General features: G+C 36.6%; 2 protein-coding genes across 2 annotated transcripts in view; both read left to right on the top strand.

Moving 5' to 3' along the window:
- The first annotated feature begins 441 nt into the window (after positions 1-441).
- Positions 442-6,703, top strand: LOC108734671 (sodium/potassium-transporting ATPase subunit alpha-like). Its single transcript, XM_018466317.1, has 10 exons — positions 442-672; positions 740-975; positions 1,937-2,167; positions 2,239-2,517; positions 3,020-3,273; positions 3,343-3,597; positions 3,655-4,056; positions 4,114-4,465; positions 4,905-5,373; positions 6,292-6,703. The coding sequence occupies exons 1-10, from the start codon at positions 506-508 to the stop codon at positions 6,701-6,703; spliced, it is 3,057 nt and encodes a 1,018-aa protein (XP_018321819.1). The 5' UTR covers positions 442-505.
- A 4,805-nt stretch (positions 6,704-11,508) lies between these two features.
- LOC108734702 (protein spaetzle-like) overlaps positions 11,509-20,619 on the top strand; it is a 29,476-nt gene continuing 20,365 nt past the window's right edge. Inside the window, exon 1 of the mRNA XM_025976476.1 lies at positions 11,509-12,597. Coding sequence (XP_025832261.1) covers positions 12,418-12,597 — 180 coding nt within the window. The 5' untranslated portion in view covers positions 11,509-12,417. The remainder of the gene's footprint in view (positions 12,598-20,619) is intronic.

Genomic DNA, 20,619 nt, shown 5'->3' with positions numbered 1-20,619 from the left:
ATTATTTCTCATAAAAAGTAAAGGATAAAAAATGGTTATTGTGGGTTATCCCTAAGAGATAGACATATACCATCACGGACTTTATTGTAGACCTTTTTAAGATGTACAATACTGTAGTACATTATTTTGATCTATCCCGTAGGGTTCAGCCAGCGTTTGCAATGTAAGCGCAAAAAATGTGTTTATTTACGACATCACATTAGAAACCTCTAAAATTATTATCAGTGTTTAACTACTATATCATGCATGTATTATACATATAAACCTTCCTCTTGAATCACTCTATCTATTAAAAAAAAACGCATCAAAATCCGTTGCGTGGTTTTAAAGATTTTAGCAAAAATAGGGACAGACAGCGGGAAAGCGACTTTGTTTTATACTATGTAGTGATTACTTAATCGACTACTTGTTTTATGAATATCTAGAAGTCCATCCTCGAAACGAAACAAAAAAATTAAACGTCACTTAAACTTATTAACACATGATTAGCTTTACGTAAGCCAAGATGTTTAAGAGAACGAGAACCCGAGTGTCAGTAAGGACTTCTTCCAGCGGGAGAGTTCAGTACTCGAAGACTATAGTCAAAGAGAAAGATCTCGAGGAAATAGAGAGAGACAAAGCGGAATACACGACCGAAGATCATATAATAGAATTGAAGGTTTTGTTGGAAAAGTAAGATATTGTACATGGAAAATAATGGGAATCAAGCTCAAAGTTTCTATTTCGATACCATTTTTAGACTCAGAACCAATCGTAAAACTGGTTTGACGATTGATGAAGCCGATGATCGCCTCAAAAAATACGGCCCTAATTGTTTAGTGCCTAACGCTGCAATATCAAAATGGTCTGTACTTTTCCATAACTTCTTTGGGGGTTTCTCATCTTTACTATGGATGGGATCTATTATGTGTTTTATTGGATACGCTGTCGCCCGTACGTCCGATCCTAGTGTGGCCGAGGATAAACTGTATATGGGTATGATGACGAAACGAAGCCTCCTGTTTATATCAATGTTATCGGAAATTTATGAAATCTACAGTTCCTAGGAAATGTATACAATTCCTAGGCTATTTAGGAAATGTATGAAATATTGTTTCAAAGATTTTTTAATGCACACATATCCTAGGTCGCCTTTAATAAAAAGTCACTTCTATGCTCGCGAACGTTTAATTTAGAAATTCGAAAAAGGTTGTTAAAGGTGTATGTTTGGAACACGGCGTTGTACGGGTGTGAAACATGGACAGTGGGAGCGGCGGAAAAGGAAAGGTTAGAAGCGTTCGAAATGTGGTGTTATATGCGGATGATGAGGATATCGTGGGTAGAAAAGGTTAGAAATAAAGAGGTATTGGAAAGAATAGGAGAACAGAGGGCTCTATGGAAGTCAATAAAAAATAGGAGAGATAGGTTGGTAGGACACCTTCTCAGGCATGAAAGTCTAGTCAGAGACATATTAGAGGCAGAAACAGGAGTTAGGAGGGGTAGAGGTAGAGGTAGACCTAGATTAGATTACTGTTCGCAAATAGTTAAGAATGTGGGCTGTTCTAGTTTTAGGGAAATGCGAAGTTTAGCTCAAGATAGGAAGGAGTGGAGGTACATGTCCAACCAGTCTTAGGGCTGAAGACCTTATGATGATGATTATAATGATCCTGGGAAATGTATACATTTCCTAGGAATTGTATGAGGCGGGCTGACATGATATGGTACATTATCACCTCTAAAACATACTAAAAATTCAAGGTCATCGTGTTTGCTGTTAGATTATTCTACCTATTCAGTATTACCTACCTGTAATACATTTCCGATTGCTATTTAGGAAATGTATAGGTTTCTTATATAATTTATTTTACACATTTCCGGCCGATTTTAGGAATTATACACATTTCCTAGAGATTTCATACATTTCCGCTAACATCAATACCTAATACGGATTTAACAGGCATTCTTCTTCTGATTGTTGTGATTGTAACGGGTGGTTACGGATTCATCCAGGAGGTTCAGAGTATAAAGGTTATTGAAGGATTTGCCAATATCGTACCGAAGCAAGCGACTGTCATTAGAGAAGGGAATGAAATCACTCTTCCGGCTGAAGAATTGGTTGTGGGCGATATCGTTAAATTTAGTATGGGAAACGTTGTGCCGGCAGATGTTCGCATACTTGAGGTTCAGGGTAATATTTTTTTATCTCTCTCGACGCGACGCGACGCGACGCTCTATTCTGTCGTTGTTTTTCTTGGTCAGATCTTGCCGTTGAAAATAGTGCACTAACTGGTGAATCGAAGCCAGTCGGAAAGTCGCCCGATTTGACCGATATAAATCCAATGGAAACAGAGAATCTCGCGTTCTTCGGAACATTTGTGGTACAGGGAACTGGCAAAGGGGTAGTTATAGCCACCGGAGACAAAACAGCGATGGGAAGGATCGCTTCATTAACAACTGGAATTGAAACCCAAGAAACAGAGATCAAAAAAGATCTAAAGAGATTTGTACATGCCATTACCATCATAGCTTTTGCTATCGGTACAAACATTTACTTTTCTATAGGGTTGTTCGGAAAGTCATTTCGTTTTTTTTGTGGAAATGAAAGACAGTTATCGTATAATAAACAAATACTTTATTATATATTGACCGTTCTGGTCCAACACCTTTTGCCATCTTTCTGGTACATAATTCCACGCTCATAAAATTTTTGGTCTTTGCTGGCAAAAAATTGATCGAGGAGGTTTTTGACCTCCTCATTTGAGGTGAAGGTTTTACCGTTTAAAAAATTTTGGAGTGACCGGAAAAAATAATAATCCGATGGTGCCTGGTCTGGAGAATATGGTGGGTGTAGCATTGTATCCCATTCAAGCTGTAAAAGCTTTTGGCTAAAAATTATACGGCTTAAATGTGAAGTTGGGTACAAAAGAATACAATTAAATCCTCTGTCGGGAAAAAACGAAATGACTTTCCGAACAACCCAATACTATCGACCACTAGGCCCAATGGTAAAAACTATTAATCAGAAATCTATTCGTTGTAGGTATAATCTTTTTTGTGGCTTCACTTGCAATAGGCTACAACATATTTCAAGCCCTACTGTACTTTATAGGCATTGTGATTGCCAACATTCCAGAATCTCTTCTTATCACCATGACCGCCTGTTTATCCCTTACGGCAAAACGAATGAAAACGAAAAACTGTGCAATAAAAAATCTACAAGCCATAGAGACTCTAGGCTCCACGTCTGTCATATGTTCCGACAAAACTGGCACGTTAACTCAAAATAGGATGATGGTTAGCGTTTTTTTCTTTTCGTTGTCGTTCTTTTTCGATAAATAATTTAATGTTAGTAATCGTATTCAGGTTAGTCATGTTTTTTTTGATACAATCATCCACGGTGTCTTGAACAATCAGGCTTATCTCAACAAGAAAAGTGAAGGGCTCGCGGCCCTTTGTAGAGTAGCTACTCTGTGCAGTCGCGCGGAATTTAAACCTGGACAAGAGAATGTCCCAATTGATAAAAGGGAGGCTAATGGGGACGCTACTGAAATAGCGGTTCTCAAGTTTGTGGAGAAGATAACCGGAAAGACCGTACAAATGAAACTAGACAAGCCAAAGGTTATCGACAACTAATTATTATTTAACGAAACTATTTTGCATCGTAATAAATTCCAGGTTTTCGAAATTCCCTTCAACTCATCCATTAAATACCAAGTCTCTGTTCATTTGAAGAAAGATAATCAATTTCTTTTGGTACTAAAAGGTGCCCCCGAACGAATACTGAACTTTTGTTCGACTTACTATGACGGTAGTGCAGAAGTTGCCATGACGGCAACCATAAAAAAGAGCCTTGAGGCCTCTGTTCGAAACCTGGGGGAAATGGGCGAGCGAGTTCTTGGTTTCTGTGATTCTCAGCTACCTTCTCAACAATATCCACCGAATTTCGAATTTACAAGTAAAAACATTCCGATAAACAACTTGAGATTTGTTGGGTTAATGTCTTTCCTTGACCCGCCACGGCCCAACGTACCTGATGCCGTTGCCAGATGTAAATCTGCGGGAATTAGAGTAATTATGGTAAACTCGTTTCAATTAAACCTGACCAATCACTACAGATCCATGTTTCAAATACAGGTCACTGGTGATCATCCTGTAACGGCGGCCGCGGTTGCCAAGAACGTCGGGATATTAACCGATGGCAACAGTCCCAATTTCCTCACATCGACCGATGATTTGACTGCTGTACTACAGAACGACGTGGAGAGCGACATACCGTCTCATATAATTGTAACGGGGAACGACCTACGGCAACTGAACGCCGAAGAACTGATGGTATTAGTGAACTCGTATCAGGAGATAGTATTCGCCCGGACCAGTCCGCAACAGAAACTTCGAATTGTCGAAGCGTTTCAACAGAACGGATACATCGTTGCAGTAACGGGGGACGGGGTTAACGATGCACCTGCGCTGAAAAAAGCCAACATTGGTTAGTTTCCTATCTTAAAGACGTTTACATCCTGTGGGTTCACTAATTTTTGAAGGGGTCCTTTTTAATTAACAATGTCATCTTGCCACCAGTAGCTGTCTGCTTGATGGGAGCTGCAGTTCTTTAATGTCTTGTCTCCTGTAAACCAGGAGCAGCTTCGGTATCCTGTCGGAATGTTCTGATGAAAATTTCGACAGAACGTGTTGTTGCTCTTCTTTTTGATATTTAATTTACAGATATTGGAATGTAAAGCAGCGAGAAGGAAGCTCTTAAAGGGAAATCAGTTAAGGTGGTAGATGCCTAGGTTCTATTGGCCATCCTTTCTGCAGAGTAGCAGCCAGTAACATCTAGATACTATGCGTCCTCCCTTGAGAGATTTCCTTCCCCTCGGCTACAATTCTCCGATCCTTTATTATACCTATATCTATAATTTAATCAGGCATAGCAATGGGAATAACTGGAACCGATGTGGCAAAAGAAGCAGCTGATATGATCCTGATGGACGACAACTTTGCTTCGATAGTTATCGGAATCGAAGAAGGTCGACTGATCTTTGATAATTTGAAAAAGAGCATCGCATTCCTGTTGACTTCGAACGTTCCTGAATGCGTGCCCTTCGTTCTGTTCGTATGTTGCGGAATCCCGCAGGCTCTAAGCATCATAGCGATCATTGCAATCGATATTGGAACGGATCTGTGGCCTTCTATTGCTTTGGCTTATGAAAAAGCTGAAGCTGATATTATGCTTAGAAAGCCAAGAAATTACAAAGAGGATAAATTAGTCACCTGGAGGCTCATTGTGTATGCTTATTTTCAAATCGGACTGATACAGACTTTTGCCACTATGAGCTGCTTTTTTATCATGATGTCTATGCATGGATGGCATATTCGCAGTCTTATGGGAATCAGGTATTTACTACTATTTGTAGCTTATTCTTCGCGGGCCTTACAATTCAAATTGATATATTCCATTCGAGTCTGTTTTGTCGCCCTATTGTTTGTCTGATAAAAAGTGCTCCCAATTAAGTATGCAAGTCCTGTATAATGTCAAAATATCAAATCGGTTGAAAGTTTTTCTCTTTAAAAAATATAGATTTTTGTTGAAGTTGACATTCAGTGGCAGAAACTGGAGATAACAATACGCTGCGAGTTAATCAGTCAGTCAACATGCGAGACTTGGACGGAAGAAAAATAAAACAAAAGTTTATTCGAATATTCGGCTTCTAGCAGAACCGGTCCGTCAATTAGCGAGAGAAACAGGCTATGAGAAAGTAAACCGAAAGTAATTAAAACTTCTTTTCCTTCTGCTCATCGTTAGCAAATGTAACGAAACCTTCTGTTAACTGTACAACACAAATCATTTCTCAAGCTAAAAACAGAAGGGGCGGTGCTTCTGCCGGAAGCCTGGTAAAATTTCAAAAATTAAATTGGTTAGTTTTAATCTCCAGTTTTCCTGAAAAATATTCATCATCATAAGGTCTTCAGTCCTAAGACTGGTTGGACACGCACCTCCACTCTTTCCTATCCTGAGCTAATCTTCGCATTTCCCTAAAACTAGAACAGCCCACATCCTTAACTATTTGCGAACACTATTCTAATATATGTCTACCTCTACCCCTCCTAACTTCCGTTTCCTCCTCTAATATGTCTCTGACTAGACCTTCATGCCTGAGAAGGTGTCCTACCAACCTCTATCTCGTCTATTTCTTGTTGACTTCCATAGAGTCCTCTGTACTCCTACTGTTTCTAATACCTCTTCATTTCTAACCTGAAAAATATTAAACAAGAAAAATCCCCCTTACTTTTATGTATCCACCTATTTATTAGAGATGTGTGGGACAACAAGGTACTGAACGATGTGAAGGACTCATACGGAATAGAGTGGACATATGAGGAAAGAATGACCCTTCAAAGGAGAGGCTTTGCTGTCTCGTATCTGACAATGGTAGTCACGCAAATCGCCGATCTGATAGTATGCAAAACAAGAAGGCTTTCTATCTTCCAGCAGGGAATGTCCAATTGGTGCCTAAACTTGAGTATCTTTTTCGTATTAGCAACGGCAGGCCTCTTCGTTTATACTCCTGCCATGAAGCATGTTCTCCAGTTCGAATTCGTCAGTTGGTATTTTGTTATGCCGTCTATCCCGTTTGGTATATTGATTATAATATTCGACGAAGTGAGGAAGAAATTAATTAGGGCCAAACCAGGCGGGTGGGCCGATAGAGAACTGTACTATTAAGTATAAATTGCTATGTAATCAGTATGGTTATGTGTTTAGATAAATAAAAATGATTGAGTTCAATTCACATTTACCTGTTGTGTGAAAATAAATATTGTAAGTCATAATTTTGCAATAGAAATTCAAAAAATATTGTACATACGTTTGGAGCACGACTCTGCACGAGTGCAAAACGTGGACGATGGGCGCGGCGGAAAAGAAAAAGTTAGGAAATTACTTTTTGGGTATATCAACGATCAAAAGGGTATGATGCTGTTTGATTATAATCTGACCCAACCTAAGTTAGCCTAATATAATTACCGCACTCTCGGGAAATCCCAAGATGACTAGCGAGTGTAAATTTTATGATTCCTGCTGCAGTTTGCATTTTAGATGTATTAATAGTTCGTTGCTAAAAGATGGTCTTAGACCGTTGGTATCTACTTTTTGTGGTTTTGTTGTTGCTGTAATTGATACCTATTGTAAAGTAGTTAATCTCCAAAGACGGAAAAGTTGGAAGATGCCGCAACCAATAAATCCATAACCAGTAACAACTACGACCTCAACACGGAGCGTAAAACGGAGGAAGCCAATTGCATCTGACACGCCAACTAAATAATTCATATCCATTTGGTCTTTTGGGGATAATCCGTTTGATTTTAGTGGGGGATTTGCTATTCTGTAATCAATACGGCAAACTGCACATCTGTCGCGAGCAGAATAAGAACCGCGCGATCGGAATGTTTTATTTATAGATTTTTCCGAAACAAAGCCAACTATTCGCGTAAATAATGGTAGCTATTTGGAAGCTATTTCGAACCGGTAAAAACTGTCGTCGATTGTTCCAACAACGACAAAAAAGATTTATTCATATCGCTCGCTTTCTTGCTTTCGGGACACAGTAAAATCAAAAAGTACAAGGTCGAAAATATGTACTGTTCGTTTCAAGAAGTTAGAGATATGCCCTTTCCTTTTATTAGGATGCGCCGTAGCATAATTCCAATTTCAATCATATTTGTCTCATTTCTCCACCGATCATCGAGCGAGAACTAAACAAAAGTGTACAGTACCATTCGCAAAATTATTTAAACTGCCTCGTTAAAATTTAAGAATATGCTTTATTTAAAAGCATATTTAGCCAAAAATAATAACAAGTGAATTAATTTAACGCTCTACACACCTATACAACTTTTGCTTTGTTTTCTATTGTTAATTTATATACATTTTTGTTTTAAGAATTGCTAAACATTTTCGTCTAGCACTGTACAGTTCTAGCCGATCTCCTAAGACCGCCCATCGAGAGCTCTGCTCGTTCAAGCTCGTTCCAACTATTTCTGTCTTGCTCACGCCTAGTGTGTATTCTTTCTATCTTCGCGCAGATTTCTTCAAGGTCACAATTCTAACAAATTGAAATGGGCTGTACTTGGTTTTTTGGAGAAGCTTGAAGAATTTTTCACTATAAGTACCTACTTTTTACTTTTTAATGAAAAATTCGTCATACATCAAAATATTTAAGATTTATCTAGTCAATATTACAGTCTCTGTTCCCATACGTATTGATTTTTTCTCCAAATTTGGAAATAAAATTTTTGCAAGAGCCTATTATTTGTCGTGTGAAATGCGCATATGTGACTTTATAAAAAAAGCGCAGATATAGGCCATTTGTTTTAAGATAACAATAAATCCAAGAAGATAGTCTGGATCATCTTGTCGTGCAAGGGTTAATTTGTGTTGCGTTTAGTATGCAAAACCGATGCGCCGGCCAGTGTTTAGGTCCGTAATCGCTTGTTTCTATTCCAATAAAAGAAAACTTTGGAAGCAGTAAACTTCTAGTTGGCTATGAGTGCAGGATATATGTAGAGTAGTAGATTTATTATCGGTTGTGCTAATGTTCGCTATTTAGCATGGCAATGCTTGCGGCGAACGGTCCACGATTGAACCGGATTATTCGCAACATATTGCAGCTTGCAAAAATTGGCCATAAATCAGCATTATCAGTCTCATGCTTTCCTATTACCGTCGACGTAAACATAGCGATTATGGAAACGACGTTTCGGCCGCAGAACGACTCCCGCAGTGATATATTGTATCCGTGTAGGTCATTCGACCGCCTCCGTCCGTCCCTCCGTGGTTTATGTTGTATCTGGTGCAGTGGATGCGCGATGCATATGAATTATCGATGATGGAGCACCTTGGCAGTGGTGATTCCACTCGGGGGTCGCTTATGCCGTATACCGTATACCGGACAGCGTTGGTAGAGACGTTGACGTCCGGATGCGAATTGAACATGTCAATTATCGTCATCAGTCGCGGTCCTGAAACTGAAAGTCGAAGGCCTAAAGTTCGAACCAACGAACCCCGGTTGCATTTGATTTTCACTTAACTAATACTAGAACTCGGTTGCAAAAGGACAGAGATGTGATTTATTTGAAATACTTGCATTTAATATGCAAATACAAAATAAAAAATACATATTTTTATCTTGCATTTAAATAATTTTTCGAGAAAAACATTTGTATTTTAATTAAAATACTTTTCCAAATGTATTTTATACTTGTGAAATGCAAAATACATTTTTGCTACTATCGTCGATCAAACATTATATAAAATAATTAATGAATGTTGGTCACATTGGTCATTGAAGATATTAGAAGCTCAAAAAAGGGACATTAATGTCTTCTAATTCTTTAACTGAAGAGAGCCCGAAAAATTCTAAACTCATTGGAAATGGATAATCTGAAATAGTGGATCGATATTGTTTTCCAGGGTCTAAGTCATGGTCCATGGAATTTTAAAGTTCCAAATTGATATCAGCACCTGCCAAATCACCACTTATCGTACCTTTGACGATTAACTACAAAATTCTATGAATATTGAATTCTTGATATTGTGGTGTGCTAATAAATGCCTATAATCCAAAATTCTTAGAAAACGATTCGAAAAACTTCACTTATTAGAAGATGCCAAAACTAATGAAAGTATGGATTCCATGTCTTTCTCTAATTACAATGTATAAAATATCGGAAACAAAATGGGGTTGCAAATATTTTGATATAAAATGATTGATATTGATTTTACATCAATAAAATTATTTGCAACCCTATTTTGGCTCTGATCTTTCACGCTAAATATACTATAACACAAAGGTAAATAAGGAAGCAGAAGAATTATTTGTTCCTGAACTGAAGAAACTATAACATAAAGATATAAAAACTATATCTCAATCACTTCAAAGAAAAAAATATGAAGCATACTCAATCTCCACAGCTGGTGATATAATGCAAACATTACTATTAGTCTAGAAAAACTCTAATATTTAAAAAATGAGAAAATGCCTGCAAGGTTTTCTTAAAAAATATTTTACACTTAAGTGAAAGTAGAAAATTAAATAGGTACTACAAAAAAGTATTTTGAAAATACGTATTTTACATTTACCATTTAAAATACAAAAGGATAATCTATTTTGTATTTTACATTTGAAATAACAAACCAAAAAAGTATTTCCACTTTGTATTTAAATACTTTTAAAAAACCGTTTTGCATATCTCTGGGCTCTACAAAGGTCACGTACTAGCCAAACTCAATGAAATACTACAATTAGCTACAAAAAAAACGAGTTTCAGAAGATAGGCTGATAGAATAAATTTGGCTTTCGCTGTTAAAAATAGACTAATTTAAATACATAATAGGTACTGGGGCCAAAGAAAGTGAATAATAACGAATTTGAAGGAAATAGGCCGTTGAATTCGAAACTTTTTTCTACTAATCAACAACAGAACAAAGAAAGACGGCATTAATTTCGAAGAAATATCGACGTAGAATTGAATCAAAAATTAGTCATTGTTTTATCCCTAAGATGTGAAGGAAATAATCGTGGAATACATGATTTTTGGCAGTATATGTATTAATATTATTATTACACGTCAGACTCCCCTAATTTTATTTATTGAATTACTATTCCGCATACCCTGGGTCTACTTGGCATCGATCACGAGCTAAATCTAATCTATTCCATTACCGTATAGTTCCCAGTCAAAGCATTCTTACCTTTGAAACTTTGAGACCCTCTAATAAATTGAATCATACCCTCAATGTATTTTATATTGCGAGCCACGCTCTCCATTTAAATGTCATGTATCTGTATGAATTTCTAAACAATATGTATATTCATGTAAGAGACTATTCCAAGAACGGATATGGGTTGTAGCAAAGCTTTTTTTAGGGTAAACTTTGTACAAATTAAAGGTGTAGATGATGCTTTAAAATTATTTAACAAATTTGTATTACTTTCTTTTCTTTTACGTGTATGACTTAAATTACTTAATATAATATTTTGTTCGTAACAAAAATTAAGTAATACTTTATAATCCAGTTTAAAAATCCTTGCAACTAAATTTAATTGCAAAATAATTTTTGTTATCTTTCTTATGACACTTCTAACATCCTATTGAACCAATGAAAATTTATATTATTTTGCAAAATTAGTTGTATTTGTTTTTTGTTTCAGGTAAATGTACTAAAAGGGTGCACATAAACTACGTAACTGTTTTAGGATTCAATAAAAAAAATGTTTTTTAATTTACAATAATAATTCAATTTTAAATTAATTCTTAAATGTCTTGTAATGCGAACCATAACTTCCTCCCATCGGATGGATTCTCCCCTTTTTCCAATTAATGTTACGTAATTTATGGGCAGCCCTTTTTACAGATGATGATGATCCAGGCAATGTAATATTTTAGACGAATTTTACAAGATATTACAAAGAAAACCCGTGATTTTCAGATTTTGATAACAAGGAGTTAAAAGGAGTAGTGATGCGTCTAATATATGATTGGGTTTCCCGTTACAATCACTCAGCCTCTCCTACTCAAATCCGACTCTGGCCTCCACGTTGGCTAACTCCGGTAACCTGAGTAACTAAACTGGAGATCGGGTAACCAACCCCGGTGGAAGGTTTGGTCAGGGCTAATATGAGCGGGTGAATTACTGAAATAACAACAATAAAAATTAAGAAACCACGAAAATCTGTGGTTGATCCTTTCGCGCAGTGAAAATTGTAGTATTTTATTCAATTTGGCTAGTACATGACCTTTGTAGGGCCATGTCAACCAATAAGAAATGCAGCAGTTATAAATAGTTATCTATAGATAGAAAATACTGCCACTTAACATGATATTAAACATCAAGCTTAAATTGAGATCTTGCAAAACAGGTAATTAGTACTGTATATTTATAGATGGCGCTTGATGCTCAAGAACTTGCTTAATACATGAATCAGTATGATTAATGATTAAAAAAATCCACCTATCTTATACCGATCACAACAACAACTAACAAGCTTGAAATCGCGATCAACAATCGCTATCGATAAGTGTTATCGTTTAGACAAATTATTGTTAAGTGCAACTAGAAAATAACTTTCGTGGCGCTAATGTTTATCTTCTTCAACGAAACTAAAACGTACCTATTAATTTTTCTTTTGCTAAGTAATGTCTTTTCCGGATCTTTTGTGTTGTCTCTTATCTCATATCAAACTCTTTCGCTAATGAAATGATTATCGGTAAATCGCACCTATCTACTACAGCTGTGAAAGGAAAAGGGGATGTTTCCCTCTGCCATTGTCGCTATACATGTCGCGTGCATTAATAGATACAGTCGTCCTCTACTTAATTAATTGAATTTTGAAAACGCGATGCGACCGACGCAAAAAAAAAACAGAAAAAGACCAGCTAATGTTAATAAGTGGTTTTCCATGCCTTTACTGGGAAAGCCTGTTGCTATCTGCATCATTCACAACGACTGTTCACGCCGCAACTACGCGAGCTTGCTTGCTCGTGAAAAGAAAATGTGTTGGTGTCAGCTATAACGAGCTCTTCCATCGCAAACGTAACGAAAATGTTCTCCTTTTTCACGTAAGGACACTGTTGTGTTATGTGAATCATAATAACCGTCTGCAGAAGTAGATAAAATTTATTCGTTAAAAAGGGAATTCAATTTTTCACTTGAAACCGAAAGAAAATCCATGAGAACGAACGAGTTGTCTGTAAAGAAGTCCACGAAACTTTTCTAGAAATGTTGTGGACTGCATATAGATACATCACTAAGATATTTAGTCGTAATTACTAACCGAAATTGTGGTAAATTGAAGTTAGAAAAAGGAATGTCCGGCGCCTTCACCATTTTTGAGAAATTCAAAAATTTAGTTTATTTAATTATCTATATTATAACATCATTTCTATCAATATGTACAGTAAATACGAAAACTACCAAAACGATCCTACTCCAGGTAGTTTTTATTGTTGAATTCAAATCAGATAAAATAATTTTTTGTTTCAAACAGTTTTTCTTGTGATTGCTTTTGTTATTTTCCAACGCTACTTCGTTTACGTAATATCTCTTTAATTAAAAATTAGCACTTTGACGTAAAAACAAGAGAAAACGTGGATGGGTTTAAATATAGGGTTGTTCGGAAAGTCATTTCGTTTTTTTTTGTGGAAATGAAAGACAGTTTTCGTATAATAAACAAATACTTTATTAAATTATATATTGACCGTTCTGGTCCAACACCTTTTGCCATCTTTCTGGTAGTAGCATAATTCCACGCTCATAAAATTTTTGGTCTTTGCTGGCAAAAAATTGATCGAGGAGGTTTTTGACCTCCTCATTTGAGGTGAAGGTTTTACCGTTTAAAAAATTTTGGAGTGACCGGAAAAAATAATAATCCGATGGTGCCAGGTCTGGAGAATATGGTGGGTGTAGCATTGTATCCCATTCAGGCTGTAAAAGCTTTTGGCGAGTGACCAAACTTGTGTGAGGTCTCGCGTTGTCTTGGTGAAACACTACACCTTTCTTGTTGATTAGTTCTGACCTTTTCTGTTGAAGTGCATCATTCAGTTTGTCCAGCTGATGACAGTAGACTTCCGAATTAATCGTTGTGTTATCCGGTAAAAGCTCAAAAAAAAACGATTCCTTTAAAATCCCACCAAACAGACAGCATCACTTTTTTTTGGTGAATATCGGCTTTGGAAATGGTTTGAGCCGGTTCATCTTTTTTGCTCCATGACCTCTTGCGTTTGACGTTGTTGTATACAACCCATTTTTCGTCCCCAGTGATGATGCGCTTCAAAAACGGATCATTTTCGTCACGTTTGAGAAGCGAATCGCAGACGTCAATGCGGCGACACTCTGTGAGAACATGGGGAACCCATACATCGAGCTTCGAGGATAATCCCAGGCCTTTCAAGTGGTCATAAACTGTTGAATTTGATAAATTTAACCTCAATCCGATCTCACATGTTGTTATTCGCCGGTTCACATCAACTAATGCCTTTATCGCGTCTTTATCAGCTTCAACCGGCCTTCCCGAACGTGGTGCATCTTCGACATCAAGTCAATTTCTTTCTGGCTTTAACAGCATTTTTACCCTTTCTGTAGTAAAACAGTCAGATATGTCGAAAATGCTGCTTATCGCTCTCCATACTTAAAAGGGCACCAACCAAAAACTACTGCGTAGAATTAATTGGAATTTTTCACACACAAGCCTTGCTATATGAGCTCTCAAAGCGTATAAAAATTATACGGCTTAAATGTGAAGTTGGGTGCAAAAGAATACAATTAAATCCTCTGTCGGGAAAAAACGAAATGACTTTCCGAACAACCCGATATCTCTATTCAGGTGTAAAATTGGTTGCATATGCCTGCTATTTTCCAACGTTATTTCATTCTGTCTTTTTTATCGAAATGTACTGATTAAAATTCTAACACGGTACTTTCCCACCGTGCTACTGATGAGGTGGCAGCCTTGGCTTTCAGGAAATTTGCATCGTTTTCTCTATTCCACCACCGAAAGGCTTTTAACGAAATATAATTGCTTCTATAGCACGAGACGCCCATGTCGGTCATATTTAATAAGAATCGAAACCCGAGCAGCATTGTGGCGTGGAAATTAAGTGGACCCAATTCGATGGGGGCGAATCGTGCCCCAGCCAATTTCACAAATCTGTAAAATTAATTTTCTAACTGCTGGGGCTTTAATAAAGTTTATGTGGACAATAATAATGGATATTAGTCTCTTAGTATTCCGATATTGTTCCAGGTGAATGTAATAATTCGATATTTATGTAGCCGGTTTTAATTAGCCATACATATTGCAGCAGCTTATGAACTGCCTAATTATTAACGCATTTCGGTAAAGCGTTCATTTCAATTGTTTTGCTGTTTCGAAATTAAATTGAAAGATACAGTCCAAGGTGTAACGCATGATAAGAATAATAAGCGCTGGTAAGGTTTTTATTATGGATGAAGTTAAGTAAAGGAAATTGAGAAAAAAAATCTAGATAGTAAGTCAGTAACTGCATGGTTCAATATATTAATGTGAATTAATTTTTAACTTCATTTTTACCACAATGATATGTACCTAACTACTGTTCGTTTCAAGAAGTTAGAGATATGCCCCTTCCTGTTATTAGGATGCGCCGTAGCATAATTCCAAATTCAATCATATTTGTCTGCGGAGCTCATTTCTCCACCGATCATCGAGCGAGAACTACACAAAAGTGTACAGTACCATTTGCAAAATTATTTAAACCGTCTCGTTAAAATTTAAGAATATGCTTCATTTAAAAACATATTTAGCCAAAAAATATTACAAGTGAAGTAACTTAACACTCTATACACCTATAAAACTTTTGCTTTGTTTTCTATTGTTAATTTATATACATTTTTGTTTTAAGAAATTGCTAAACATTTTCGTCTAGTACTGTACATTTCTAGCCGACCTCCTAAGCCCGCCCATCGAGAGCTCTGCTCGTTCAAGCTTGTTCCAACTATTTCTGTCTTGCTCACTCCTAGTGTGTATTCTTTCTATCTTCGCGCAGATTTCTTCAAGGTCACAATTCTAACAAATTGAAATAGACTGTACGTAGGTCGCAGAATCTTTGTTGTTGCTGCTGCTACTCCTTGCAGCTTAGCTAGGGACCCGAGTTCGACTCCCGGCGAGGACGTAACAGTAGAACCAATTTTTTTTTCATTAATTTGAAGTTATTTGTAGTGGTAACAATTAATTCACTTTAATGTATTCAAATTAATCTTAAAAAATCTTTTAAATGTCTCAACAACTGCCGAATTGTACCAAAAGAGTCAGGGAAAACTAAAACTTTGGAAGACAATGGACACATATTTGTACTTGACAGTCTTCTGTTTTTTGTCTTTTTTGGGTGTTGTTCAGTGTCTTTGCAGTTATTGTTCCTGTCGAAATTGCTAACTGATGAATGGGATGTTCTGCGATGCAAAAGAGCAAATACCATCAATTGAATGATTACAAAGGATTGTTGTATGTACTGTATATGTATGCATGTCCTTTTATGTGGCATCAAACAACTGCAAAATCATACGGGCCATAAGCGTTGCAGAATTTGTGTTCGGAATGATTTTTTTCCGATCAAATGGCCCAAAATGACAAACCGACTAATCAGAAACATGCACGGTAGTTAGACCTATAAATTCACGTTTGATAGGTTTCCGTTATGGCAATATTGTATTATCCAAAACAATAACCAAACAATGATTACTCTACTAGATTGAAATGTATTTGAGTGTACGCGTGAGTTATTCGCTCTCGGTCCGAATCAAAATAATTAGTGGAGAATAATTTGCCATTAGCGTCATGATAAATTAATTTTTACTACAAAGAAAAGTGCTTCCAATTTTCCAGGTTCGTGTTTTGGCTTTTTCTTTGATCTTGTACCTAATAAGATTGGGGATTTTTTTGTGGCGTTGGTAGACACAAAAGGCCGAGTTAATAAGTTGCCTAAATTCAATTCCCATCATGAGAAAACCAATGAAGAAGCTTCTTGTAATTTTTAATCAACTTGATACGATACTCGCTTATTGTTACTATATTTGCTCAAAAGCTAAAAAAAGAAAATTATAAGTAGAGCTCAGAAAAAGGCTTCTCTATTTAAGGATAAAAGTACTTTTATTTTTAGTTTTAAAACGATTCTTATTTCTACTTCTGTTTGTCTACAGCAACGAAACAATTACCAATTCATTAACTGACAAATTGTTCTTGACAGTTTTCTTCAGGTCTTCAACCGTAGCTGAATTAATTCGATTAAAGTGGTCTTTTGAACGACTTATTAAACAAACGACAATTACTGCTTTTGTTTCATTGAACGTGCCTGTCTAACACGTAATTCTCACCCACTTTCATTAACTACTTTATTAGTGCCTTTGACTCACGATCACCAAGAAAATTCTTAGGTGGTCAGTAAGTTCTTCCTTTAAAAGTAAAAAAAAAACAAAAAAAGTACGTACTTTTTTTATAAGCATTTTCAATTTTACGTATTTTTAAATTGAAAAAAACCAATGAGAAAAATGACTGGGTCTAAATATCTCCATTCGGGTGTATATTGGGTTGCGTTTACATCGTGAAAATGTCGCCTAAATTAAAATGCTATTCACTATCGTCAATCGAATTTGGACGGACTCAGCTGTAGGTGTTCACAAAGGTGTCATGAATCCTTTGACATTTTCATTAAGTTCAAACTAATTGTGAGTTTTTCGTAGATGCCCAAACCTAAAATAAATAGATGTAGTTACCTATAAAAGAAAGTAGTTGGTGGCATAATTTGTAGGTAACAGAAAATGAGTTAATATTTTCAGACGTTAGGAATTTAATTTCCATTTTTAGGGTTCCTTACGTCCGAATGAAAAAAGGAACCCTTACAGGATCATTCGTGTGTTTGTCTGTCCTTTTTTTTTAAGTAATACAACTAGTCATTTTTGTAAAGTAAACTTAGTGGTTGTGAGTAGAATAAAATGTAAGAGATGCAAGTATATCTTTGCATTGCATTTTTCCAGCAGAGTTTTGCCGCATCAGGAAGAAGATATTAGTGTAATCCTGGAAAACTTTTCTTTCAAAAGAAACGGTTCTGCTTTTAAAATACATCAGGTACACTGCTAAATAATAAATTCCGCTCTGCTGCATCTAAAACAACTTTAAATTTAATATTTATATTCATCTCCGATATTACGAGCCGGATTTTGAAATCGCATGCACTATTAAACACTTCATCCATACATATGTATGATTGCTTCTTAAAAATGCTTCAGAAAAGTTTACATATCTTTACAGAAGCATCATAAAAAACAATACGTACATCAGGATAACAGTTCAAAAAGGTTTTTGTCAACATGATATGCATCATCATCATCATAAGGTCGTCAGCCCTAAGACTAGTTGGACACGCACCTCCACTCTTTCCTATCCTAAGCTAATTTTCGAATTTGCTTAGAAGAAACTGGAACATCCCACTTCCTTAACTATTTGCGAACAGTGATTTAATGTAGGTCTACCTCTACTCCTCTGTTTCTGCCTCTAATATCCCTCTGACTAGACCTTCATGCCTGAGAAGGTGTCCTACCAATCCATCTCTATTTTTTCTTGATTTCCCTAGAGTCCTCTGTTCTCCTATTCTTTCTAATACATCCACGGTATCCTCATCATTCGCCTTTAGCACCACATTTCGAACGCTTCTAATCTTTTCTTTTCCACCGCGTCCACTGTCCATATGTCGCACCTGTACAGCGCCACGCTCCAATCAAACACCTTCAACATCTTTTTCGAATTTCTAAATTAACCGTTCGCGAGCATTGAAGTGACATCTTTTTATTGAAGGTGACTCGACCCTGCGCTATCCTCTGCTTTATATCCCTACTGCTCCTTCCATCCTGACTTATCGGACTTCCTAGATACCTTCTTCAAATTTTTCGTAACAAAAAATAATATTTCTGTTCGATTATTTTTTGGAATGCTCTTCTTAAATTAATTAAAGGCTGATGTCAGTTGATACATCAGAGGGTAAATGTAAGGGTAAGAACCCAGATAATAGTGACGAGTTATCGATTTCAGTTTTCACGCCGATTTACCACTTTATAATATACAATTAAATTGATTTCTTTTATTATATTTAACATATCAGCAAACATAATGTAAACAAATCCAACGATGTCGAATAAAAATCCGAAACTACAACAGGGTATATATGTTGGACAAACTCGCAGAACTTTTACTCAGAGCAACTATGAACGTAAGAGCCTGAGACTTTTTGTGCAGTTTTGGTATCCTAAGCAAACGTAGTAAGTTAAAGAACATGTAGGTTACTACTGGGTAAAATGAGACAAGAACGGTAACATTTTGTTCTTCCTTCTGAATGTTCCTTAAAACAGACCATTTGTAACCGCAGTGGGTTTTACGTCGCATACATTGCAACAGCTTTGATTGTGCTAATGTGGGATTCGCTTTTTGATTCCTGTTTAGAGGAAACGCAAGTGGCAAACGTCGGTAATGTCGACAAGTTTCGTCGCGACGCGCAACGTCGTTCCTGGTTCCTGTGCAAATGTTTTGACATCAAACAATGCCGCCTTCCATTGTGTCTCACACACTAGCATATACATGTATGTGTGTGTGTGTGTGTGTATTAAATAATTTCATTTTGTTATCACGTTTGCGACGACAGCACGAGCTGTTTAACTGTAACTGATGAATACTCTGCCTGTGTCTCATTCCCTCATTGTTGGCAAACGGAAGTCTTGAGGTCTCGCTATCTCATCGTCGTTACTGTCCCAGTGAGTGTGTAATAGCTTTTGCATGGCCATTTCTCATGTCTTTCTGTCAGCGGAAGTTGTCGTCTTTGTAATTTTCAATACTTAATTACCTAGATAATTATAATCCATATTTTCTCAAAATACCAAAAATTTTAAATAATTGCATGGTACTGAAAGAACTTGCACTTGAAAAGTTGGAAAGGATAATCATATTGGCCCGCATACGACACAGGAAGCTATTTTTTTAAAAAATCTTTTGATTGATGATTAGATTATTTGGTGTTAATCAATGTTTCTGGTTATTATCTATGGACATACTTTTTATTGCTTTGGTGAAATGGTAAGTTGACAATTAAAAAAAGGCATTTTTTAATACAGCACTATATTATTTAAACAATGTATGAGTCCAAATTAAAATATACTTGTAAAAGTTGTACACGATTGGAAAAATCATCTCGAGTGGAATCCAGTCATACCGTACAAATCCTTCTTGAGGAAATCTGTTCTCAGAATTGCTGAATAAGATAAAAATAATTTCGTATTGTGCCTTTAGGAACCTTTGTACAAAAATTTGTCTCGCATTATTTAAGTGTTTTGTTGTATTACGTTTTTCTATTTTTCCAAAAGGAAGCCAACCTTTATGATTGGCCTTTGATGCTGTTGTCGGACTTCTTAGTTTATTATTTGTCAAAGGTGTGTGCTCCTTGTACGAATGATGACATAAATTAGAGGAAACACAACGAATGCGATAAATAAATGGTACGCTCCATTATGAGGTGGAAGCAGCAAGGCTCTTATCCCGACGTAAACTCTTCTTCACCGATGACACTACATTTCATCTCGCATCTCTGCAGTAGGTATGTACAGCCCATTTCAATTTGTTAGAATTGTGACCTTGAAAAAATCTGCGCGAAGATAGAAAGAATGCACACTAGGCGTGAGCAAGACAGAAATAGTTGGAACAAGCTTGAACGAGCAGAGCTCTCGATGGGCGNTTTTCAATATTTGACTCCTGCAATTTACCAAAAATTGATGGATGCGAACATTTTACTTCTACAATTGCTAGACGCAGCATTAATACGTAATTCAGTTTACTTCATCAGCCGTACGTTCTTTGTCGCAAAAGGTATAAGATAATACAGTAGAACCCTGCGGATTATCCGGCATGCGGCGCGTTTTGAAGTGAAACTTCTAAGACAGGGGTAAGCTCGTTTCAAGTTGGAACAGCGTGGAAGTGCCTCGAAGAATCGACAGATTGTTTTCTTAAATTAGTGATGAGTCGCAGTGGTAGTCTTGCTTATTCGGTCTGGATCTTGCTGATGTAGTTT

The sequence above is a fragment of the Agrilus planipennis genome, unplaced genomic scaffold (genome assembly GCF_000699045.2).
Source record: "Agrilus planipennis isolate EAB-ADULT unplaced genomic scaffold, Apla_2.0 scaffold66, whole genome shotgun sequence".
Taxonomy (NCBI): domain Eukaryota; kingdom Metazoa; phylum Arthropoda; class Insecta; order Coleoptera; family Buprestidae; genus Agrilus; species Agrilus planipennis.
Note: the sequence above shows the minus strand (reverse complement) of the source record. Positions and strands in the feature narration are given on the sequence as shown.